The sequence below is a fragment of the Talpa occidentalis genome, unplaced genomic scaffold (genome assembly GCF_014898055.3).
Source record: "Talpa occidentalis isolate TD23 unplaced genomic scaffold, MPIMG_talOcc4v2.1 talOcc4.10, whole genome shotgun sequence".
Taxonomy (NCBI): Eukaryota; Metazoa; Chordata; class Mammalia; order Eulipotyphla; family Talpidae; genus Talpa; species Talpa occidentalis.
The window spans coordinates 50,317,862-50,344,766 of NW_023600993.1; the positions used below are offsets into that span (position 1 = coordinate 50,317,862).

Below are 26,905 nucleotides of genomic sequence, written 5' to 3' on the forward strand. Positions count from 1 at the left end.
GTGTTATTAAAACTTTAAATATTTTGCTTAAAATATTTAAAAATACGGATCTTAAGTATTTTCTTGTGTCCTAATCTACCATGAAACTCAGGTGAAAGCTCTACCATGTTTTTATGTAGTTTAGACTGCTTATATCAAGTGATGCTAATCATAGAACAGAGAGAACTAAATATTTTCTGATAAGTAAAGCTAAAGTTCCACACCATCCAGACAATTCCACAAAAATAGCCACGCTAGCTGTGTGGTATTGTGTGGGAGGGGAAAAGGAAAGTTGTTGATTGTTACTTTTTTCTAAAGGGGTTGTGAACAAAGACATATGCTGAAGAGATTTTGAGTAGCTCTTGCCAAATTACAAAAATAACCAATTATCAAATTATTTTGTGATTCTAAAGACATACACACAGATAATATTAGATCCACCAGTGCTCAGCGATCAAGGTTCACATTTCATCCTTACATAAAAGTTAGGTTATGGTTTTCTGTAATTAAGTTAATTATAATAAACCCGAAGGCATCAAAGTCTCCCTCAGAGATGGTACGAACATGAAGGCATTATAGCATCTCATTCCCTTATTTCATCAAACACCTATTGAGACAGGCCAGGCATCTACATACAGCACTGAGAGCCACAGGCTTCACCCCTCTGGAGAGTTCTGTGTTCTCAGCTGTAATTCACTCACCCACGGTAACATCCTAATAAAATAAGAGGAACCATGTGTCTCATTCAATTCCCCAGGATTTGGCTTCTAAGGCTGTAGGTGAATTCAGGGTTAGAGGCACTTCTACCCTATTTGCTATCAATTTGTATAGATCTGAAGAAGCCTAAGAGGTTTTGCCTGCCGGGTTCTTTCTTGCTTGTCTGAAGTCTCCATCAGCACCAAAAGCATCTCACTAGGAGTTTGAACTTTCCTTTAATCTAATCCATTTAGAAAATGTTTCACAGTTTATTGAATAAAGTAGAGAAAAATTGATATCTTTTCATTAGGCTGACAACGTCTTTTTCACTGCTGGCATCTGAAATGTGTTTTCTATTTAAATTTTATTTATATCAATCATTTCTAGTGGGTACAAATTTGAAATGAAAGACCTTACAATCATGTACAAGTTTCCCATTACTGACAAGATTGCAAACACTCATTTTGCAAAGGAACTTGATATCAAGAATTTTTGGGACATAAAAATTAATATTTGGAAACAATCGCAAAGTAGAATTAACCAAAAATGATGTTTGAATATATCAGTAACTGTAAATGTGATTATTTTACATGTGAAAGAAGGAAGGGTACCTAATGGTGGTGATTTAATCATTATAAACCTGTAGCAATGAGTAAAAGCTACATTATGGAATCTAATCATAACCTCATAAAGTACTTTTTCAATCTGAAAAGATTTGTATGAAAATAAATTCTTCCAAGGAGCCATTTCTAAATTTGTAGGAACCCAGAGAGCTAGCTCTCAAAGTTACATAGATGTTCACATGATTTATAAGTTGTATATAAATGTCATTTTTGAAATCTGATTTTCCCTTTGATTTAAAATACAGAGCCATTTGGAATTCTTCTCTATACCCACATGCAGATTAGTTCCCTCCCCTTTGTTGCCATAGATATAAATGGAGCAAAAAATACAGAATTCCAGAGGGACAAACATAAATGTGTTTTCTATTCTGAAGCAGTAAGCTTCTCCACACTGAGTTGACTAATCTTAAGATGTATACTTGCAGTGGGTAAATCCCATTCATTAGGGATCTCCAGAAATAACACTTTACACTAAGGAATCTAATATGGAGTTTGGGGGTATTTTGGGGTTTTTTTGTTAGACAGTGTCTTCATTATACTTTTTTTTATTCTCCTCATTTTGCTTCAGCCCTCTTAGTTGACTTTCTTTGAGGAAGAATTATTTACAAAGAAATCAATTTTTTTTGCTATTTTAGGTCTAGTCAATGGAGTATCAGGTTGGTACATGAAGGCTGGCCCTCAGCTAGGTTCCTTAGCTAGCAAAGCATTATATTTTGGCACCCCCAGAGACAAGTAAAAACCATGGCTTGTAAAAATTATTAAGAATTCTAACCAGTGTTAGTGAGACTATGTAGAAAACTGGGTTCTTCCAGTGGGAAATAGCCATTAGTATAATTTTTCTGGAAGACAATTTGGTGATTAATATCTATACCTTTATCCATATATGTAACACAAGTGCAAACTAGCCCTTTGACACAATTAATAACTCCAAGCTTGGAGTTCCACTGCTTGGAGTTCATCTTGGAAAAATAAATATAACTGCAAAGTTGTAGGAGTAGTGGTTTTCATATGATCATTCTTTCTAGTAGCAACCAACCAACCAGAAAAAAGGGAGGCATGTTAAATTTCCAATAATAAGGAATTAGTTAAATTATGATACAGCCCTACTATGGGATTTCATGCAGGAACTAAAATAACAATGATTTCTCTTAGGTATAGGAATGGAGAAATGTTTATGTTTCTTTTTTTTTAAGATTTATTTATTTTTATACAAGAACTGGGGTACAGGCCAGATGCGTGGGAGGGTGAGAGGATTCACTGGAGACAGAGCGGGGAACAGACCTGACAGACTGATGAAATACACTGCTAAGGGGAGCAGCGGGTGAGATAGGAGAGGTCTGCTTCACCATGTGGGATTCTCGCTGGCCGACTGGGATCGAACCCGTGCTGCGAGGCTGTGCACAGCTTCACAGTGCGGCACTCAACCGCCTGCACCACCAGGGAGGCCCAGAAATGTTTATGTTTTGATGGCTAGGTTTTATTTTTCACTGATACTCTATATTTTCTACATTCTTTTTAAGTTAGATTTTTAACTAATGAATTAATTAATGAAGTACCATTGTTTTATATCTTTGTTAATATTTTGACAACATAAGATTTCTCCTCTGAGGTGTAGTCATCATATTTCTCCCTCCACCAAAGTCCCATTGGCATAGTCCATTGTGCTCCCTTGACTTAGCAAAAAGTCTCCGAAAAGTCCCCTTCAATAGAATAGTTTTTTCAAAGGAGTTAAGACTATTCTTGTCCATAAAAAGTAAAAACTTTCTTTATGATTTATATATTATCTTAAAATTTATATGGATTTAACATTCTACTTAATACTATATTTTTAATATGAAAATTTTTTGTTGACTGTTACTAGATTATTTCATCAGTGATGACTTCTTTTATGGCTGTAATTCTGACTACATCAGATTAACTTATTAGTTTTCTTCATAGGACATTATATCATTTTGCATATCACAATTCATCAAAATATATTAACTCATCATTACATTTTATGTATGCATATCTACCAGAAGAGGCTGTATGCCTCTTTAGGGTAGGTTCTTTTTTTTTTTTTTTTTTTTTTTTTTTAGAGGCATGTTTTTTTTTTTTATTTATTTCTTTGTTTGTTTGTTTTGTTTATACATGCACTGGGTACAGTCAGAAGCGCGGGAGGGTGAGAGAATTCACCAGAGCCAGAGCGGGGAGCAGAGCAGGCAGAAGGAGCGAAGTACACTGCTGAGGGGAGCAGCGGGCGGCAGGAGAGGTCTGCGCGCCATGTGGGACCCTCCTCTGGTGGCCGGGGAGCAGCCAGGGATCGAACCGGCGCCGCAGAGGCCGCGGGCAGCTTCGCAACCCAGTGCTCAACGGCTGTGCCACGGGGGAGGCCCTAGGGTAGGTTCTGTGTCTCTCTATGCCTAGTATAATAGTTAGCAATTTCTGGATGAATGAAAGTAACTTTTCAGGAAGATATAAAATCTTTCATTGATTACACATGATAAGGGATCATACACAGCTTCATTGCTACCTGTAATTTTATCTAGTTCCATAATTTAATTAAGATACATTTTATAGGATGTGTCAACAGTCATTAGTAACCAAATAAAATCTGATTCTGCTTGGGTGACACTGTCTATGTAAGCTTCAAGTTGCGACACAGTAATTGTCAATTCAACTATAACAAGATTTCTGAAAACATGGCTTCCCACCCAAGCAGGTTATAAATAAAATTTAAATAGAACCTGGCATCACCCTGAAGGAATTGTAAGTTCATATTGTTGGAGTAGCATCACAAGATGGCTTGAGAATAGATGAACTTTATAAAGCACATTTTATTATTATGCTAAGAATGTAATATGCTTTATTTCATCTTTATGACAAGGATAAAATGCAGGTGATATCACTGTCCCAATGTTAAACACAGGCTTAAAATTTGAACCCAAATTTTCACTACAGGAACTCTATTGCTACTTGGGCAGTTAATTCTGGGTTTAGTAGTAATAGTAGTAGAAATCGTAGTAGTGGTAGTAGTAATATTTTTGAAGTAACATCGGTTTAAAATACTATATATGATTTAGGGATATAGGTTCATACCTCTTCAGGTGTATGTCACCACACCACCCACCAAAAGTACCCTCTAGTGCTTTACCAGAAACCAGTGGACCGCTTTCCCCCATTGTTCTCACCCTGACCCTTATCCTCAATTCTATAGTCATAGTTACAGAATTTGTTTTGGTTCAGTTTTGTCTATTCCTTATTTTTTGTTTGTTTCTAGATTCCACATATGACTGAAATCATCCAGTATTGGTCTCTCTACTTCTGACTCATTTTACTTAGCGTAATTTCCCCAGTCCATCCATGTTTAACCAAATAAATGTAACCACATATGGCAAGGTTTCATCTCTTCATACAGATGAGTAATATCCCATTGTGTATATATACCAAATCTCTTCTTTCTACACATCTATGTTGTGCACTTAGACTGTTTCCATAATTTGGCTATCATAAATAGTGCTGCAATGAACATAAGAATGAACATATTCCTTCAAATTAGTTTTTTTATTGTTTAGATACATACCAAGTGATGGTAAACTTTTTTCAAGTGCCTGTTGGCTTTCTGTATATCTCTTTTGGAGAAGCATCTACTTAACTCTAATGCCCTTTCTTAATTGGTTCTTTGTTTTCTTTTTGTTAAGTTCTAAGAGTACTTTGTAGATCTTGTATATAAGCCCCTTGTCGGATGTATGATTTACAAATATTATCTCACATTTGTCAGGAAATCTTTTCACTTTCATGGTACCATATTTCATTTATGCTGTGTAGAAGCTTTTTAGTTTGATGAAGGCTCATTTGTTGATTTTTCCTATGCTTTCCTTGCCATTGGAGGCAAAGACATCACTGAAGACAATGTCATGGAAGGTTTTAGTATTTTCTTCTGTTATTTTTTTCCTTCCAGTCTTACATCCAAGTCTTTTTTTTTTTAAGATTTTATTTATTTATACAAGACCCGGGGTACAGGCCAGATGTGTGGGAGGGTGAGAGGATTCACCAGAGACAGAGCCGGGAACAGAACAGGCAGACTGAATGAAATACACTGCTGAGTGGAGCAGCGGGCAAGACAGGAGAGGTCTGCCACACCATGTGGGTTTCTCCGCACCTGGCGGGCATCAAACTGGCACTGCAGACAGAGGCTGTGGACAGCTCCACAGTGTGGCACTCAATAACCTGTGCCACCAGGGAGGCCCCACATCCAAGTCTTTAATCAACTTTAGTTCATTTTTGTGTATGATGTGAGAAAGTGATCTAGTCTTATTTTTGCTGCATGTGGCTGTTCAGTTTTTCCCATACCTTTTTGGAAGAGATTTTCCTTTCCCCATTATGTATTCTTGGGTCTTTTGTTGTAGAGTAATTGTTCAAATAAGTGTGAATTTTTTCTGGGTTCTCAGTTCTACTCCATTTGTCTGTGTGTCCGTTCTAATTCATATACTGTACTGTTTTGAGTCCGGTAGACTTGTAGTATTCTTGGAAGTCTGGGAGCATAATACCTCTATTCCACACATTTTATATCAAGATTACTTTGGGTCTTTTGTGATTCAATATAAATTTTAGTATTGATTGTTCATTTATTAAGAATTCCACTGAAACTTTGATAGGAATTGCATTGACTGTTTCTTCCATCAGTTCTAACAATTTCCCTCTGGCTCACTGATCCAAGAGCTGCAACCAGTAGGGACGAGGCCCTGCTGTTGATTCTGCTGAGTTCTACTGTATCTGTGCCTCTTGGGAGGGCCTACTCTACTGCTTTCTAGGGCCTACCATCTGGCCTTCTCACCAGAACCCCTGCAGGATTCTGCAAGCATCTATCACTCAGGACTTCTTACTGGCCCACCTGAGGCTTGCTAGGACCTGTTGTGTCCATGTTGCTTGCCTTGCCCCTCCACTGCTTGAGGGCCTGCAGCTCTCTTTACCCAGGCTGCTCACTTGGCTGCTCTGTTGGTTCCTAGAATCCATCTTCTCTGGATAGCACTCCCAGTCTATGCTCTAAACATCTCTTTTTCCTTCATAAGTTATTTGCATTGCTGCAGTCTAACTGAGTGTATGAAAGACGCAAGTCCCATGTCTTCACTCTGTTGACATCTTGCTGCCTCTTTCTACACAGCACTTTTTTAAAAAATAAGACACATTTATTCAGCATCATGATCATACTATGGCATTAAGCAAGCAACAACATGAGTACCCAAAAAAAAAATTATATTTTGAAACCTTGGTTACAATGCTTTACACTCTCCATAGAGCAGAAACTAAAATCACCTCTTATACAATTTGTCACAAATATGGTTCTCAGGTTTCCTCCCAGTACACCTGCATATTGTCTAAAACATGTCTTCTTTGTGGCAACTATAGCTTCACCGTTGTGCTTGGCTGAGTTCACAAATCTGCTGTAACCTGTAGCTTCCTTGTCATGTCTCCGGCTCTACTTTCTTGCTAAATTAGCAGTAAATTGAAACCACTTCACTGATAGAGGTTCATGTGTTTATTTTCACTGCTGCTACTGTAACCACCATAGCCACATTGGTTTCCTGGTTTTCCATAGTATGGGTCTCTATCACTATAAGGGCCAGAGTTTCTGCTTCCAAATGTTCCTCCTTTCAAAGGTCTACTAATTTTGAAGACTAATTTTGTAATTGCCAAAAGCATAGTGGCTTTGACCACCTCCAAAATTGTTTCCATCATTACTAAATCCATTATAGGCATCCCACTGCCACCTTATTCACCATCATCATGGCTACCACCAAAGCCACTCAACCACTGACATTTCCTCCATTACCAAAGATGTCACTCCAACCACAACCACCACCAAAATTTCCATAGCAACTTTATCTCTTTGGCTGGATGAAGGACTGGCCATCTCTTGCTTAAATTTGGGTTTCCTTACTTCACAGTTTTAGTCATTCACAGTATGTATTTCTGAATGACAACTTTGTGGAATCATAGTCATCAAAGGTTACAAAGATGAAGCCTCTCTTCTTATCAACACTTTGATCAGCCACGAGTTTAATCACTTGAACTTTCCCATACTACTCAAAATAATCTTCTAGGGTCCTCCCTGGTGGTGCAAGGGGTTAAGCACTGCACTATGAAGCAATCCGAAGCCTCTGGAGCATGAGTTCAATCCCCGGCAGGCCAGGGAGCAACCCACATGGCGAAACAGACCTCTCCTGTCTCACCCGCTGCTCCCCTCAGCAGTGTGTTTCAGTCAGTCTGCCTGTTCTGTTCCCAGCTCTGTCTCTGGTGAATCTTCTCACTGCCCCCCCACCCCCCGCATCTCTGGCCTGTACCCCAGCTCTTGTATGCATAAATAAATCTTTAAAAAAATCTTCTAGGTGATGTTCTTTAGTGTCATCTTTAAACCATCAACAAAAATCTTTTTCACAGTTAAGTGGGTGCCAGGTCTTTGAGAATCTTCTCTTGACACAGCCTTCTTGGATTCTACAACTCTTGCATCCACCATGTGTGGCCTTACATTCGTGGCTGTATCCATTTCCTCCAGAGAGTCATGTGTGACAAACCCAAAGCCTCTGGACCACTTGGTATTTGCATCACTCATTACAGTCTGTGAGCATTGCCCATGGCTCAGAATGGCTTCTCCGCTTCTCATTAGTTGTTTCAAAGCTTACACCTCTGAGGAAGAGCTTTCACAGCTATTCCAGTTCCTTAGAAGACTCTGACTTTAAACAAAATGACTGTGGAAAGGGAGACTTTTATGATTGAAATCTTTCATCTTCAAATATCTTCAAGAAAAACTGTCACTCAAGGAAATTGTGCTACACTTGTTGTCTTTCTATAAATACTGCCCATTTCACTATCCACATGCTCACCCTCACCACAATAAAACTGTTTAAGTCTTAAAAGCAATAGAATATAATTTGCTGAAAAAAAGCAATGCTCATCAATTCCATCATAAGCTATTAATTCCTCTTCTTTGAACTATATGGTAAATCCTGCAAGCAAATACAGTCTAAAGAGTAAAATATGAATATAACTAAACCGTGAACAACACAGGCTTGATTAAACTGCATGATTCAAATTATATATGAATCTTTTCATTTTTGTCTAATTTTTTACTAGAGTAACTAACACATTGGCTTATAACATTTTATGGGTTTGAATTGTGCATCATATATCAGCCTCTACATATAATAGATGTGATTTGCTAATGGGCCACTAAAAATCTAATTTCATTCTTCACCATACAAATGATATTTTTACCCACTTTACCTCTCCCTTCCCCCACCTCTTCTGGTACACGTGGATTTTTTTTCTTACCTGCAGCTTCTGCATCCTCTAATTCAACCACCTGCAAATGATGGGAGGGTATTTGGAAACCTGTCCCCTCTGGGTATCAATGGGAAACTGTAACTAAATTGTGGGGAGTCAACAGTAATATGTATATTTTAACATCCTTATTGTTCAAGGATCAACTATATATATATATATTCTACAATCAATATAAACTTCCATTAAAGAAAAGACATTATCTCTTTATGAAGATAACTAGATGTATGTATAATACATAGAATGTATAAATAATGGTAATTGCCATATGTTAAGTATAAAGTTTATAAGGCATTATGGTAAGTACTTTATCTCATCTAAAATTCATTATAACCAGTTGCTATTTTTATTAATTCCATTTATAATTCAGGAATCTGAATTTGAACAAGGAATTTTCTGAAGCCATACTACTTGTAAGTGGTGAAGTTAAGATCCAAACCCAGTTCTCGCTATCACATACCCATGAGTATAGAATCTTACCCATTATTACATCATACCTCCAAACCAGATCCTGTACTTAACATAGGCGCACAGGAAAGAGCAAGTTTGGAATGACTGCAAGAGTATTCATTGCCTTTATTTTTCTATTTGCTTTAATAAAGACAATAACACACAGGGAGTTGCTGCAGGTCTTTTGAAAAAGAGCATTGTAACAGCTGTTCCAACAACCTGTGCAGGAAGGGGACAGCAGAGCTGTCCCATACCTCTAATGGAGTTCTAGTCATTGCTTTAAACTGCATGACAGGTTGCACAAAAGTGATCCTGGAAATATGTTATGATTGATATACTTATAACCTACTTCTGTTAACACAAATACAGTCATATGTTCAATCATTTAATCTATGCTCAAACTCTCATAAGTCATAAAAGCAAGAGTTTTGGTATACTATTAAGGAAGAGTGGTTTACTCTATAATTTTGTAAAGAGTTGCATCTTATTAGTTTAGGAGTTGATTTTTTTATTTTTTTGAGTATAAAAATTATGACACCAATGGTGATGATAACAGTTAATGTTTAATGATTATTTACTGAATGCCAAATACTCTAGTAAGTGCTTTGAATGCATTTTCTCATATAAACCTCACAATCCTTTGATATAGGCACTATTTTTTTTCTCTGCTGTTTCGCTTTTTTATTTATTCAATCATTCATTCACCATTCCAAAACTGTTTTTGAGCTTCTATATGCCATTCAAAGATTAATGCAATATGATCCTTGCCCTCAAGGAATTCACTCCCTGACTAGGAGTCAGTACGAAGGCACATGAGCTAACAGAGACCCATGTTGTTAGAATTAAAGGTGATGTAACTGAGTGATGTGCCGTATGTTTCCTCAGTTATTCCTAACATTACTTTCATCTCTGCTCTCTTCATAATTCTAGAGTGGATAACCAAAATCATGACTTTATCCTTTCTCTGTTTAATTGCAGCAGTACTTAACTAGCATCTTCTTACCTAACTAGCTTGCTTCTTACTTCTTCCATCTTGCACATCACTGCCAAATTCATCTACCCCTTTAATCATGTCTTTTCTTTGCCCATAGCATCTAAAATCTTCAGGGACTTACCATTCCTTTAAAAAAAAAAAAAAAATGTCCAAACTTCTTGCTTTCAAAACCTTCCTCAGCCTTATTAGGGCTGTGTCCCCAGTGTAAGCTTGCTCTTCTAGCATAGTAGCATATTTACTGCTGGAGAAGCACTTTGCTCATTTACACCTCCTTACCATAATTCTTGCCAAAATGCCAATAGCGCCCATAATGAGGAACCTTGAGTAAAATTGTGAGCTCTGAGGGCAGGGACTATGTCAGGTTCATTTTTTGATCACTCTCAGTAAATCAGGCAATGCTTTTACTACAGTATGGGCTTAATGAGCATTTGCTGAATTGATAGTAAAAAATGGGGAGGGGAGCACTGCTCTTAGATGATATAATGTGTATTTGCTATATTCATTAGCCTTGTTACTTAGTATGTTGTTCTATTCCATAGAAAGGCACCTCAAAATGGGTACCAACTAAGATAGTATTTCAGCTGTTTGGGTTTTTGACCCTGAAAGATGGATTGATTCTCCTTTTACGGCCTTTTTTTTTTTTTTTTTTTTTTTTTTTTGCTCCCAGCAATATGATCTGGTATAAGAGTGAAATCAAGAGTCATAATTAAAGTGGCTTTAGTGATTTTAAGAATCTCTCAAGGAAAGATGAACACTTTTGAAAAAGTTGAAGATCTGATATTTTCCTGAACAAGGCACATTCAGGAGAGTGAATTCCAGAACCCCAGGGTTAAAAGGGATCTTTCAAAACCACCTTTCATCCTCTTTCATAACCATCACAGAGAAGAGAGAGTTGGTTTTTACAGTTGATATTTAATTAACTCTGTTTTTTGTAGTGCATAAAATGTCCTTATGGCAGTTACATATCTACCTCACAAGTTCCTCATAACTTCAAAAACTATTCACTAGTGGGAAATTCTACTGAAATGTTGTGACTAATGAGATCAAACAATGGGTAGCTCAAACTATGGAGACATAGTGTGATAAACTGTCTCTTACCCATATTGTTTTCTTAAGTTAGTTTTATGAGAAATTAGGTGGTTTTTGTTTTGTGCAGGTGTTTGTGATGACATGAAATTTATTTTCAATAATAATACTGTAGGAAAAATTCATTCTCTCAGCAGTCAGCTCATGTTTTTTTAGAGATCTATGAATCCTGAACATAAAACTAGAATAAGTTGACACTTTAATGATGAAAAACGTGAACTTTGTGGTTAGGCAGACCTTGATTCTAGTGTTAATTCCTGTCTTTCTTACCTGTATAAGCTTGGGAAAGTGACTTAAACTCTTGGGCTTCAGTCTTTTCATTTATAATATAGATTTATAATAATACCCATTTGTAGGGTTGCTTTGAATATTGACATGATACATTTAAAATACCTAACACAGAAACATATAAAAAACATTCAAAAATGTTATTTATTTTTATCATTGCACTGACTGTTAAGATATCTAAGAATTATTTGTATATATGTATTTCTTATTATACATATCTCAATAAGAACATTTAAAAACAGTAAAAGGCATTAGTATTTTCTCATTTATGAAATCTAATTGATCATTCCTCTTCCAATAATCTAAGGGATTTAGATAGCTTCCTGCTTGGGAAAAGAGAAAGCAATTTTAAAATCTTTGTGAATTTTTAAAATGATATTGCAGCAAATTCGAGTTTATGAAAAAAATTAGTACTGCAGATGGCAGTTTGACCTAAGATAAGATGTAATATATATGATGATGACCATGTAATACAGAAATCAGAAAGAAATCAGTTTAATAGCATCTTTAGAAAAGCAATATAGGAAGAATGAACTAAATTCTAATAAGCCAGAGGGAAGTGCCAAACCACCAAACTCTATTTAAGAGAGGCTAGTGTAAGATGAATTTGTAGAGATTATAGGCAGGTCTGGAGCATTTTTATCCTTAGAAAGTCTTCTCTTTTCCCTATGAGCCAGTGGATCTTTACAACCTTGAATTAAGAGGATATGTGGGTTTTGAGAGACATTCTTTTCCCTGCTGTCTACATTTTCATTTAGGAGATTTTAGTGCTTAAAAGAAAGAAAAAATTGCTTTGTCAGTCTGTAACAAAGTAGGTCAGACTAAATAATTAGGGACCAACCCAAAGAAGAAGGAAGAACAGGAGCCATTGGAAGGAGACAACACACTAAAGACTGACCTTCCTGGCAGTTCCTCATTATCCATGTGCTTCTGTGAAAAAAGAGTGACAAAATGCTGAATCAAAGATAGTTGGCAAAGTCCAAGCATTTCCAGTTTTGATGGTCTGTGCTAGTCAGGGCAACAATATTGAACCATTAGGTGGACTTTAAAGGTACATAGGTGGCAAATGTAAGCAGCCTGTGTGTGACTGAGCTCTAACCATAAGGGAGCCTCAGACTATAGGCTTTCCATAAACATTGTGAAAGTCTGCCTTTTATGTTACCAGAATTTTTGCAACTTATTTTTGTTCCTTTTCAACATGGCATATGCTTATCTTGCTGCCAAAATAGATGATTCTCTTATCTAATATTGTCCCCTATTTTTTGCATTGAGGTAACACTGGTTTACAACAGTGTATATGATTCAGAAGTTAAGATTCATACCTCTTCAGATGCATGTCACTACACCACATCCGTCACCAAGGCACCCACAGTCCTCCACCATATTGTACCCTCTATCCTCTGCTTCTCTCTCTCTCTCTCTCTCTCTTGCTCTCTCTCTCTCTCTCTCTCTCTCTCTCTCTCTCTCTTTCTCTCTCTCTCTCATAGTCTCAATTCTTCAGATTTCTAACGTTTGTTTTGCTCAATTCATTGGTTTTGTTTCGCTATATTCCTCATGTGAGTGAAATCATCTAGTATTTGTCTTTCTCCTTACTTACTTACTTCATTTAGCACAATCCCCTCAGTTCCATCCAGGTTGTCGCAAAGGGCAAGATTTTATCATTTTTATAGCTGATATCATGGCTTCTTTATTCACTCATCTGTAATTGAGCACTTAGGTTGTTTCCATAACTTGGCTATTGTAAACAGTGTTGCAATAAAAATAAGAATGCATCTATGCTTTTCACTTACTGTTTTTGCATTCTTTCAGAAGATATTTAAGAGCTACTTAGGTGATTGCTGGGTCATTTGGTAGAACTATTTTTGATATTTTGATGAATGTCCATTCTGTTTTGCATTGGGGCTGGACTAGTCTATAGTCCCACCAACAGTGTATGAGATTCATTTTTCTCCTACATAGTCACATAAATGAGGCCTTTTCTCCCATGACTAGATTCTTCCCCTATTTCATGTACTGATATGGAGTTACTTAAAAAAATGTGAAACTCTCATAACCACTTTGTACCCTTGGAGTGTTTGTATCTTCTATTATTGTTCTGCATTTTATGAAAATAATACGTTTTCTTACATATGGACATAACTATTTACATTATTTTCTTCCTATACTTGCTTTCCCTGTGCATTTGAGGTGCATGTTACACAGTTTGATCTGGCCCACATATAAACTATAAATCAAATATAGGCAAAATCATCCTTCAGAACCACCTTAAATTGACAATTTAGTAGCATGGCCGTAATTTTTTTTATATCTCCCTCATAACACATTTTACTCAGAGTAAACACTGAGGAACCCTAGATTCTAAAGGAGGAAAAAGATAAATTCAGAGATTTAAACCGTATGGTTTTAAGTTAGTAAGCTAACCTAGTGAACTAGTAATCTAAATCTAGTGGACACTGTATGAAGGGAGAATTTTAATTTGCTCCTGCTTTACTGCTTGCTTTACTGCATTCCGCATTGATATTAAACTTCTGTAATATTCATAGATGCCATTTGGCTTCTGTGTTATGAGAATTGAGCATGGTGGAGGCGCCTCTTTAGGATATAAGGGATTGAGAAAACTGGATTCCTGGCCCAGTGTGAAAACAACCAAACTGAGTGTATCACACAAGAAACATTAGCAGATATGTTCAAGATTTTGAATAGAAAGCCCAGTGGATTTGTGGAAAACTAATGCCTAGAGGATCTTCAGAAATGACAGATGCCTGGTACAGAAATAATTTTCATTCAAGGCATTCAGATGTGAGCTTCTTGATTTGTATTGAGTGAAACTAGTCACTAGTTTTATAAAATCTCATTGTAAAAACAGTGTGTACTGGAAATGCATCCACTAAGTTCAGTGCCTATTGGCATCCTTGGTATCACTTTGAAAAGTAGGGCCATTTTATCAGAGGCTCAACTTAATCATATCAAACATATTAAAAGGAAACCACAGATCATATCAAATATACTTTAAACAAATATTTTCATTAATTTTTTGCTCTTGGTTTTTATTTTACAGATTTTATTTTGTGCTTCAACTTATTTTTTTCTTTGGTAGACCTTTGAAATTCTCAAAAGCCCCAGCCTGGGTGAGAAACCTTAATGCTGAGTGGATAAACTGGCCTTTCTGAAAAGAATAGTTCAGTCATTCTGAAGAACATTTAGCACTTTTTGTCCCCTTCCCTGAAAAGAAACAGCACAGAGCCTTTTATTTTTTTTTAATAATAAATTTTATTTTTATATTCCCCATACAATTGCAACCCCCCCCATTCTGACCCCAATCCCTCCCCTCCTACCCCCTACCCCCCAAAAAGTGTCTCTGGTTCATAGTTTTTTGTTGATTTTGATTTTCACTTTCTTATAGTTATTCAGCCCTTTACATACAAAAAGTAACAACATAAAAGCATCCTCCAAAAGTACATCTTATTCAGCTATTAAAAAATATAAAATTTTGTCTTTTGCAACAACATACATGGAACTTGAGGTGATTATGCAAAGTGAAATAAATCAGAAAGTGAAAGACAATATCAGATGGTTTCTGATAACTTGTATGTAGAATATAAGTAAAGCAAACAAATTAACAAAACGCAGCAAAAATAACTCTTGTTTCTGAGAAAAAAATGTAAGGGCTGATTTGATATTGTGACAACTCTAGAATGTGGTGCTAGATGCAGTGAGGTATAGACACATAATGTGGTATGAAGTTCTACCCCCAAAATTTATATAGTATTTTAAAAACAATGGTAAATCAATTAAAATTTTATTTAAAAACACTAAGTCTTCAAATTCCTTTTTTTTTTTCCTTTCAAGGAGATTTTATTTATTTCTTTTAAAGATTTATTTATTTTTATACAAGACCTGGGGTACAGGCCTGATGTGTGGGAGGGTGAGAGGATTCATCTGAGACAGAGTGGGGAACAGAACATGCAGACTGACCGAAACACACTGCTGAGGGAGCAGCGGGCAAAACAGGAGAGGTCTGCCACACCATGTGGGTATCTCTGCAGCCAGCAGGGATCAAACTGGCACTGCACAGGCTGCAGACAGTTTCAGAGCGCTGCGCTCAACTGCCTGCGCCACCAGGGAGGTCCTCAAGGAGATTTTAGACAAAATGCTGCTTGATGAAAATAGACAGCATAATCATATATGTATTATAAGATATAAATTAAATCTTATTATTCTTAATAGAGTATTCTTTACCTATCCTGGAAGGTTTAAAGAGACCTGCAGTGTTTCAAAGAATGTTAACATCTGCTGAGGGACATAACACCAGTGCCCAGGTTATTTGGACAATTTGCAAACACACTTGTTTCCTGTTTTTTTGCACAGCCTCCATAGTGATTGGGAAATGGTGGTGTGAGATGGAGCCTTGTCTAGAGGGAGAAGAATGTAAGACACTTCCTGATAATTCCGGATGGATGTGCGCAACAGGGAATAAAATTAAGACCACAAGAGTAAGTTCATTTATTTCAAATATCTCATGCTTGCTACAAATTGTACTATTTACCATTGTGTTGTACAAACAGCACCCTCAGAGGCTTGAAACAGGAAAGGAGACTTTCCTTGAGAGAAAATATTGTTAACCATTCAGATCAGTGTCCGTCCATCACAAGAAGTTAGAAATTGAAATTGCCTTTTTCATATTGAGCAGCTTAATGTTTCACTGACTCATAAATAAAGCAAGGTTGCCATTGCCAAAAGGAAGAGGAGCTGTATGATACTTGGACATTTCCTCCAACAACTATTTTGCTGAGAACTGACAATAAAATAACTCTTGTCTAATTATGCACATGAATGTTGACAAGATCTGCATTTCAGAACCATCGTCTAAAGGTTCATTAAAGGGATATTTGGATGATGTTTAGAGAAGCAAAAGATTTTTGTGATATAGATAATCATTCCTTTATTTCTCAACCTATACGTTGAGACTGCCCAACCCATTAGGATTGGTGTTGAGGTGCAGGGTGGAGCAGTCCAGCTCGAACAGTTGTTGATCCTATATAGATACTGGGTCATAGGAAGGTTTCAGAGTCCTAAATGGGGTGAGAGGCAGGATGGTTGGGGCACATAAGACAGACAACTTACTCATCAGTGCAGAAATATTTCAATATTTTAACAACTAGTGTAGTCATGTGGATGTTTACCATGTGAGTGTCAGCTGTATTTTAATATATTGGGTATATGTATTTTATATGTATTTTAATATATTGGGTATTTTTTAAAGCTAACTCCATCAGCTTCAAATGTTAGCATGCACAGTCTTCCAAAAAGGTGATTCAAATTTAAAAGACCATCTTTGATTCCAACCCCTCTATTGTGATTTCAACTTTCTCTTTCATCTCAGCATTATCTTTTCAAAATATAAAACTGGTTCTTGCAACTTTGTGATACAGAAGACAAAAGTAATGTTACGTAATACCTTATGACTTTTTTCATATATATAGATTTCTCATATATATATATGTATTTCATATATATTAATGGAGACTCTGTGTGTCAAATTCAATTGAGTATATTGATCATATTAACCAGTAAAAGGACAGAAAAAGGACATCCTATTCGGGTCTGTGGCCAGGAGGGACTCCTGAACCATCCTCGCTTGTTAATTTGCATTTGCATGCGCCCAAGAAGCTCAGTGTGGATTATCATATTTCATTTTAATGAAACACCTCCAGAAGAGAATATTCAGAAATTAGCCTACTTCATGCCATTTGCTTACAGAAACCATCTTAATTAGCTGGTGAAATGTGGGTTTCTGATTTCCCTTAAGTTACTTTTTGCTTGAGAGTGATTTTACCAAATAATTTGAAGATGCCCTCACAAGCTTGTGATAAACAACACTGAATTATGGCCAGTATAATTGAAATCCCATCACCATTGTTTTAAAAATACATTGAAAATCTCTATTCCTTATTTTAAATGATAACTGATCACCTTTTACTGAAGGTAAGCCCTGCTCTCATGGTGCCTCCAGACTTGAAACTCAGTAAAGAGCCACAGTATAGGTCAAATGATTTCAGAATTTAATGCTGTGAATTCCAGGAGTACCAATTAGGCGGCTCTTCAGAAGATAGACTATAAACAAACAAATAAAACCCAGAACTTGTTCATTTCTGCATTTGTGACCCATGTAACTTTCTTGTATTGAACCTCTGAGGAATATACTTTAAAGCCACAAGGCATGCTGTAAATACATCCTGTTTCTGCATCGGTGCATTAGAGTAGCGCAGAATCTGATCACAGTAATAGAAGCTGGAGAACGCTGTTTGCTTCCGCCCTGGGTGGGCTGAATTCAACCCAGACAGTTGAGTGTACAAGAGAAATAAATCCCCCTTGTAGTTTGTTTGAAAGCAGAGGATGTACCTGTTGTGATGTGTGCATCCATTTCAAGTGAGGAAACAAGACTCAGCTCTACAGCCCTGTGAGTGGCACATCAATCAGCTAAGAATTCTCAAGTCTGTCATTAGAGACAGAAAAATAAGAATACACTAGAAAAAGTTGTGCTTTTTAAGCCTTGAGAGGACTCAAACACTACTACTGACTTACATTTCCCTCTTCTTTACCAAGAAATTTGCAGTGAAATAAACACTTTGAAACCTAAGAGCCACCAATTAAATCTAGATGATACATACTTTTCCATTATGTATAAATAGTTTTCCAACACCTACCCTTAGATCATATGCCCTAAAAATGGGTTTTATGTTAATTATCCTTTTATGGGCCCCATGCATTTCCCCATCAGAATAGAAGTAAGTCTACACACTTAAATTGACTGTAGCAGTTTTAAGTTTTAAAAGAGTTTGATTCACAGATGTATTTTAATTTTGAATCATAGGTGTTCATTATCTGTTCTTATCTAAGAGGTAATCTTTAGGATAAAAAAATTGCTTGCTTCAAGTTCTTATCAAAGTGAAAGGGAAAAAAAGAAAATCTTCTCTTTTGTTCTTATGCATAAGATTGTTTGAGTGCTCTCAAGGAAAAAAAAAAAAACTGAAGAAAACATACCTAGATTATTAATAACAACTGAGAGTTTCCTTCATACTATGATTTAAAAGTAATTTCAATGTAGTGCTATTTGCAAAGAAGATTCTCGGGCCATCATTCTTTCCCCCTGTATATGTATATGTTGGTGTGCTTTTTTTTTTCCCAAACCCTATTGATTACATGGCTTACTTCCCAAATAATCATCCTATGTCAAACTACTCAACAATCTTTGAAATGTGGATAAACAAAAGATACTTTGAAGTGTGATCTAATTTAAATTTTTAATGGTATTCCTTTTTTAAGGATGGTGGAGAATAGAAACTCAGTGTTCCATTTAAATGATCAAACAACCCCAGAGTATAAACTAGCCAGGTTAACAAAAATATGAAAGAAAACAAGCAGAAATTTGATCTAAGTGACAATATAACCCACAGATAGAAAAGATATATTTAACCAAAGATTTTCCTTTCAGATTTGGAAAAATAAATCCTAGAAAAATAGAATGTTTTCTGAATGAGACTCTGTAGAGAAATAGTTACTGTTGAGCAGGTCTCTAAAACTCAGCCATGAATAAAATAATGTAGGTAATAGTCATCTTCCTGGGGAGATGCTCAGTACAGCTGGGTAAAATTTCTTGGCTAAATTTTAATCCTGCTGTGCTTGATCATTGCTTTTATTGTTTTATTAAATTTCTCTTTTGGCAATTAGTGGCAAGGCTAACCAGTCTAAAGACATATTTCTTTAAATTAATATATCTAAAATATATATTTGAAATTCAGGAACACCTATATCCTGTGTGTTCAAGAACAGGGGCTTAATTAATGTAGGAAAGCAGACTTTACTATAGACAAAATAAGTTGTTTGACTGGTATTGTGATTCACAAGTTAAAGGTGCACATTGGCTGTTTGGGGGTAGGAAGAATAATGGAATGAAATGAGAAGAAAATCATACTCACTTGAAAAGAAAAATTAGCAAATTAAAGTAGCAGAATATAAACTGGCATAATACCTGGAGAAATATCAAATGACTTTGGATTCCCTTCAACCCAATATGTGATTGTCTTTCAGATGAGTGGGAGAATCAACAGTTAAGTACAATGTAGTCAAGTTTCATTCCCTAAATTTCTTGAGAAATTCCAAAGTTGAGACTGCAAGGGAGCAAAACTCTGCCACTCTAAAATATGTCTTTAATAAAAGGCTGATTTTATAGGAGGGGGTCTGAAGGCTGTATGGAGGTTGCTTTTGAAAAAGACACTTACATGTAAACTTCTCTCTGTAAGGGCATTTTCAACACTGTATTGGGAAGACCTAATCTCTTTATATTTTTTCTATGGAGAAGGCAGAATTTAAATCTGCATACCTTTGTTTGCTGTGCCTTTTTGGTAAACTCCCTAACTGGCATTCCCTTTTCTTCCCCCAACCTCCTTTGTCCTTGCTAAGCAATTTAAGAGGGCATGTGGAACCATGTGGTGATATTCTCAGTGATGATGGGTCTTTCCCATGTATACAGAAAGTAGACATTATAAACTTTATTAAATTTCTTCTTGGCTTCTTTTGCTTTCTAAAAAACTTTATTCCCTCGAAGGGCAAGTTAGCCCCTCACATAGCATACCTAACCACAGTCATCTTGTCCAATTAGTGCTTTATGTGATTGGTCCATAGATTGACCACAAGCATTTGCCCACACCCTTCTCTCACATTCTCCTGACAGTGATTCTCATTTTGCATTTCTCAACCCCTGTCCTAATCAACTTGATTTTCAAAATATTACTAAAAGGGTAAAGTATCAGGTTTGACATATTCCAGCTTCTTCAAAATTCTACCAGGTCTGACATTTTCTGAAAGCCTTTGCAATCCTGATTTCCAGTGCAATTTGCATGAGATGAGATGAGAGAGAGAGGGAGAGAGAGAGAGAGAGAGAGAGAGAGAGAGAGAGAGAGAGAGAGCAACTGATTTGCAGACTGTGGTATAAACGAATTTGTGCTATCACAATTACTCTTTGGGTTCAAGTAAACTTAGTCATTTTCTTATTCAATAAATAGATTTAAACCTCTGTGATCTAAAGTTCATGTATGAAGGTACTAGTAATGTGGTGGACATGATATCCAAATGATCGATCTTAAGGGTGGGTAACAAGTTGGGGATGTTTTTAGAGTCCTTAAAAAGACAATTTCAGTTCAGTTTTTCAAATGTCATTTCACCCTTCTTTTGGTGGAAAAGAAGACAGTGAAAACAGAAGATAATAAATACCACTGGAATGTAGGAAACCAAAAGTTGGAAGGAACTGTTGTTTAAGAATAGAGTACATAAAAATAAATGTGTGAAGATTTCTCATACAGTCTGGCCCAACTAACTTTTGAAAGCAGATTTTTATTACTGTTTCTACCAAACCCTGAAAGCTTTGAATAGACTCCCACCCCTACACTCAGAAAACTCAACTTCTATGACAGAAAGGTTTGAAAGATGAGGAAGAAATATGCCTAAAATCTAAAGTACAAATTCAACTCTATTAGAATTATCATTTATAGTCTAAACCAATGATTCTCTGTACATACACCCTTTTGAAAATCACGGTTTTTGAAACCGTATTCAAATGGATTAAATGGTATCTATATTTGTAGATGTATGCATCTGATTGCCCTTAATCATTATGTATTATTTTATGGAAGAATTCCTCACCTTGGAAAGATCTCCTAAGTTCCTAAACACATGTGGTCTCACCTTGGCGATGAGTTCACCTTCTGACACCCCACCACATCTCGAAAACAGGCCAAATTAATAAATTCTCATTATATGGACACAGGACTGACCACATCATTTGCAAGCGACACTGCAAAATGAAAACATGAGATTCCTTGTTCAAAAATCACTAGTAATCTCAAGAGAGTGGCAGCAGGTGTCTAAACCAAGTGTGGGGGTCTTTTAAACAAAGGATTCCGTGCATCTGCATAGGTGGCTGCCCATGAACCCAGTACTGGTCAAATGTGACTCCAAGAGACCAGCTCCTCAGTGTGGCAAGATTAATTTAATGAATTGATTAAAAAAAAACAACAACAAAACCTCCAATGGCCTGTCGTTGTGCTGTGATTGCCACTTAAGAACTGTTGCTCTAGACTTTAATATTTCTGACTTTGGGCCTCTTTTCCTGCCTACTCACCTTTCCCTGTGCCTTCACTTTGCTCTTTTCTCTCTGAAAATTTCTTTCTTTCTTTGGTTTCAGATTCACCCAAGAACCTAACAGAAGCACTGGTGGTAGTAGTAAAGGAAAACCAACTCTGCAGAAAATACATTTTAAGAATTCAAAACATCTTACACATTACAAGCCAAATGGATGTCTTATTTGCACTTTGACTGGTTACCAGATAATCACAGTGCTTTTACTGTGTCTCACGAAGTATCTTATAGCAGGAAGACCCAGAATTTTTGGCAGCACCATGGAAAGTGTGTTAATAAAATAAAAGGATTTTCTCCACGAAAATGTTTGGGATGACGAGGAACCATCAACTGTCTTCTAATTTGGATCTATAGTTACTTTGTACCATTTGAAATATATGTATATATATAATATTTTGAAATATTATATATTCTCTTCAAGAAATGGACAGTACCACAGTTTGATGCGGCTGGTGTACCTCTGAGTTTTGGATGTTTTGTTTTGTTTTGCTATCATTTCTTTTTCTATCAGCAAGGAAGACATGTGCCCTTTGAGAGTTCAACATGACACTGACACTGGAAGGCCAGCTACAGGTAGACTCCTGGAATCTGAGGCATCAGAACAATACTGACTCAAGAGCTTCCTTCTGTTTCTACCAGATGGTTCAAGGAAGCACATCATCCGTTTTATTGCTTTCTACCCTCTGCAATATTAGCATGCAAGCTTGGCTTACATAACCATACTTTATATTCAATGGATATATAATAACCGTTCTAACCTCTTCCAGGAAAATATTTTTAGAAATACTAGCTTTTCCACAGATAAGAAAATGAAGATTCTTGAGGGAGTTGCTCCATCATGCTGTTAAGACTTTGGCGGAGTTAAGGTAGAATAAAGACCCCTGTATTAATAAGTCCTGTAAATACAATGTCTCAAGGCTTTGTATAGCTGTCCTAGACTACAGAAATGTCCTCAGATTAAATCCAAAGTCTGGCATCATTAAGTACGTAGTGCTGTAGCAACAAGTCTTATCATGACACCTTTTTCTATGTTTGATTTGCTTTTTTCAAAAGGATTCAGATCTCTTCTGGTAAGATAGGACAAGCTTTAAAGCAATTAGGTTTCAGAATGATCTATGTGAGCAAATGTTGGACAGCCCTATTAAAGTGGTAAATAACTTCTTTCTAAACCTACTTGTCTTTTTTATTTGCCAATTTTCCTGAATAACTTTTAGGCAAATCCAAAGAACACCCTACTTAGACACTCCTTGTGAGCCCCATATACTTGCCTCATTATATTGCGACTGTATCTGCTTTTTCTCCAAAACCTGTTCCCTGGAATGCAAATTGTTGGGATCTCTTATTCAACCAACAGCACACTGGGTCTCTAGTCTGGACATTTCAATATTCGACCTCAGGTAAGATCCAGAGGTTTCTTCATCTCTACCAATACAATCTGAAGTCTGATTAAATGTGCAGACAATCTAACCAGATAGATTGACATTACCCCTTGAATGCGTATAAAACATTCAGAAATGGAAATTGAATCCTCATTGCAAAATCTGAGCTTCCCAAATACTCTCACATATTTGCCATAAGATTGCATAAAATGGAGAACAACAAATCAGAATTTCTTGGATTTATGGCCTATATCCATGCACTAAGTAAGGTGTTAGAAATTGAATTTCATGTGTAAAACGGTGAAGTAAAAACTGAAATCAAAAACCCAAAATGTTATCTAAAACAGTAAATGCCAAAATGTAGAGAAAAAAACATTTAAATGTAGAGAAAAAAATAAATAGAAATAATACTGAGGCAATTTTCATGCCCTATAATATACCAACAAACATGGCCTATCTTCAAGGAAGACTAGAATGGGGAAGCCAAGCAAAAAGCTTCCAGAATCCAGCATGTTGGTTGGTCACTTGACTAATGGAGAACACATGCCCTACCTGATGAGAAGCTACTAGAAAGTGTTTCTGCATGTGGATATGTATATATTTTTAAGATTTATTTATTTATACAAGAACTGGGGTACAAGCCAGCAGTGCAGGAAGGTGAAAGAATTCACCAGAGACAGAGCAGGGAGCAGAACAGGCAGATGGACAGAGGACACTGCTGAGGGGAACAGTGGGTGAGGCAGGAGAGGTCTGTGGCACCATGTGGGTTTCCTCCCTGGCCGGCCAGAATCGAACCCACGCTGCAGAGGCTGCGGACAGCTTCACAGCGCTGCACTCAACCTGCTGCGCCACCGGGGAGGATATATTCACCACTCTGTCCTAGCTTCAATTTTTCAAGAGAACCAGAAATTTTTACATAAACTTGCCAAGCATTCTCAAATGAAATTAACTAAAATGAGATCATTTCCATTAAGGATTCTACAAGCATTTTTATTGTCTAGAATTCCTTAATTATGTGGCCTTTTCTGGGATTAGTATTTCTTAGAGTACCTTTTTAAAAGCCTGGATCCTGAATGAAAATTCAGTGAGAAGCAGAAACACTCTCTTTTTTATGGTCTCACAAATGCACACTGATAATTCACAATGTGTGGCGCTCACAGCTTTTCCTAGTCTATAACCAGAGTCGATAAGTGAATGAAGGAGCTGATCTAGAAGTCAGGTCTGTTAGTCCATTTCCTATTGGTTACTTAATGGAACAGCCTCCCATGGAAAGACCTGACGAAGGAGTAGGGGGAGGGTGGAGACCACATCAGAATCAGGCAGCCATCCAGTAAAATAGTGTAAATATTTTTAAATGTCATCAAATTCAATTTGGATTATCTATGCCCCTTACACATATGTGTGAACCATCAACTTGGCTTTAAATTTAATTTTCACCAGTTTGGAGAATACAACAGCTACCATCTGCCTATTGGTTCTGAAAATTTATATTTTAAACACTGATGTCACATATTTATGATAATAAAAAGCTCAATATAGCATGACTAATATTGATTTTGAACTTGTGCATTAAGTATGATGAGTAAGGTTATAATTAGAGAAAATGCAAAAAGTCCTTCTCTAAGTAAAAATGAAAATGTCTTATTTCACAAGACAAGATTTTCAAGTAAGGTTAAGCGCATTTGCTGATATTTTTTGTATAATTCAATTTATCAATGGACTTGGCAAGAATATATAGAAGTTTTACAACTTGGCTTTTTTCCATTATAGAATGGTGACGAATGTTTTTACCAACACACAATTCAACATCTTTTCCGCATCAAATCCAGTGTAACTTTCACAAAGCAATATAGTGATTTTATAGTGCAGTATATTATGCCACCTTGCCATTGTCACTGATACAGTAAGTTATGGAGGGCATAAAAATTGTTTATATGAGGAGATCCACACATTTTTCACCTGTGTAGCATAGGCACTCCTACCTAGAAGGTTAAATGTCATAATACCAATTTCTCTTTTAATTAAGTGTGACATTCCCATTTGAAAATCTGTTAGGGTTTGGTTGACAAAGAAATGTGTCATGTCTTTATGTGAGCTGTCTCCCTTCCAAATAAAAGATTTAGTGTCTGGCTAATTCTAGGGCTCAACCTTTCTCATATTCAAAAATATGGGGAAACAGTGGGGAAGGCACTACTAAGGAATGTGGGGGCTTGTGATTTGCAACAGTAGTGACAGAATCTGATTGCCAAGTAGTCGTGGGTATAATATGAAAGTGATGAAATAGAATCATGTTCACACTTCAAAGTAAATTAAAGAGGAAGCCACTGATTACACACACATACACACACACCTCCTACATTTAAAGATTTAGACATTTTAGTTTAAATAAGCCAGGATTTTGTTATTCTTATAAAAGATCTAAGGCATATCATTAGATGTTGCTGTATATTCACAAGTTGCTTTCATTTGTTTATCTAGGTAGTTTACCTTTCAAAAAATGTTAAGCTCTCAATTGTTTATTTTGGTAACCAGTTACATTACTTAAAAATTAATAACCAGTCACTAAAAATGAAAGCCAGGATCCCAACCATAACTGATCATATTTATATTACTATAAGAGTATTATACAGTTTATAGAAAGTAAATAATTGCTGGGAAACCTGAACTTTAAATGGGATATTTATATTCTGGATGAGGTGGCAGTTAACTTGAGAACTAGAAGGGAGTAGGAAATAGCCCTGGAGCCGGGGACGCAGCATGAGGAGGTAGGGGTGTTGCAAATAGACAGATTAGTATATTAGTGCTTGCAGCCTAAGCCAAGGAGGACTTCAATGTATTTATAAAACCTAGAAAAAAAATCTTTCAATTTGCTGTCAAATTAGAGCAAAGTGGCAAGAGATTAGGGAAATAACCTTAGAGTCAGGTCATGGGGCCACATAAAGAGTTTGTGTTTAATCTGAAGTATAGCTGAACATGACGAAAGAAAAGGTTTTAAAACAATAATCAACACAATATGATTTAAACATATAGCACACACCATTGGTGTCCATCTATACCTTTTCCTTGATTCTGTCCACATGCAGGGCAAGGCAAATGGACTAGGGAGTTAGAGGAGCAACATTCAGTCTCCGGCAGAAGGACCTTGACATAAAAATTCCCCAGCCACTTTGCTCTGAAGTGGGACAACTACAACGTATATTTTTTTTTCCCCAAAGATTTATCTATTTATCTATACAAGCACTGGGCACAGTCAGAAGCGCGGGAGGGCGAGAGAATTCACCAGGGCCAGAGGGGAGAGCAGAGCAGGCAGACTGATAAAGCACACTGCTGAGGGGAGCAGCAGGCGGCAGGAGAGGTCTGCCCGCCATGCAGGACCCTCGCCCAGCAGCCAGGGATCGAACCTGCGCTGCAGAGGCCGGGGATCAAACTGGTTGCTGCAGAGGCTGCTGGCAGCCTTGCAACCCAGTGATCAACTGCTGTACCACTGGGGAGGCCCTATAAGGTATATTCTATACCATAGCTGTTTAGTAGAATTTTCTACAATGTGATAAGATTCTATATCTGAACTGTTCAGTATATAGCCACTAGATGCTTTTGGCTGATGAACACTTGAAATGTTCCAGCTGTGACACAGGGAGTGATTTTTATCTTAATTTTATTAGCTTCATAGACAATCAGGTCTATGTTGTGGCTACCTTATTGGACAAACAGTGCTATTCACACTTCTGGAGGTGCCAAGTAGGTCTGAGTCCCTGCCACCCAAAGGCATAGACTGCTCAGAAATACACACCTGGTTGGCTTCCCTTCATTCCCTGCCTCACTTCCTCATTTTCTTAACAGTGATACCTGGATTCTCCTCTCAAATAAACTACTTGTATTGAAATCTCTGCCTC

The 26,905-nt window shown here is 36.8% G+C and overlaps 1 protein-coding gene across 4 annotated transcripts in view; it reads left to right on the forward strand.

Moving 5' to 3' along the window:
* The window catches only part of TAFA1 (TAFA chemokine like family member 1), an 856,565-nt gene that overhangs the window by 646,083 nt on the left and 183,577 nt on the right, over positions 1–26,905 (forward strand). For 2 of the 4 annotated variants that reach the window (XM_054695449.1, XM_054695450.1), the window contains 2 exons: positions 15,805–15,929; positions 21,680–22,802. In XM_054695449.1, coding sequence (XP_054551424.1) covers positions 15,805–15,929; positions 21,680–21,697 — 143 coding nt within the window. In that variant the 3' untranslated portion in view covers positions 21,698–22,802. Of the gene's footprint in view, positions 1–15,804; positions 15,930–21,679; positions 22,803–26,905 lie in introns of those variants that run through there. The other 2 variants (XM_054695452.1, XM_054695451.1) reach the window with 1 other exon arrangement.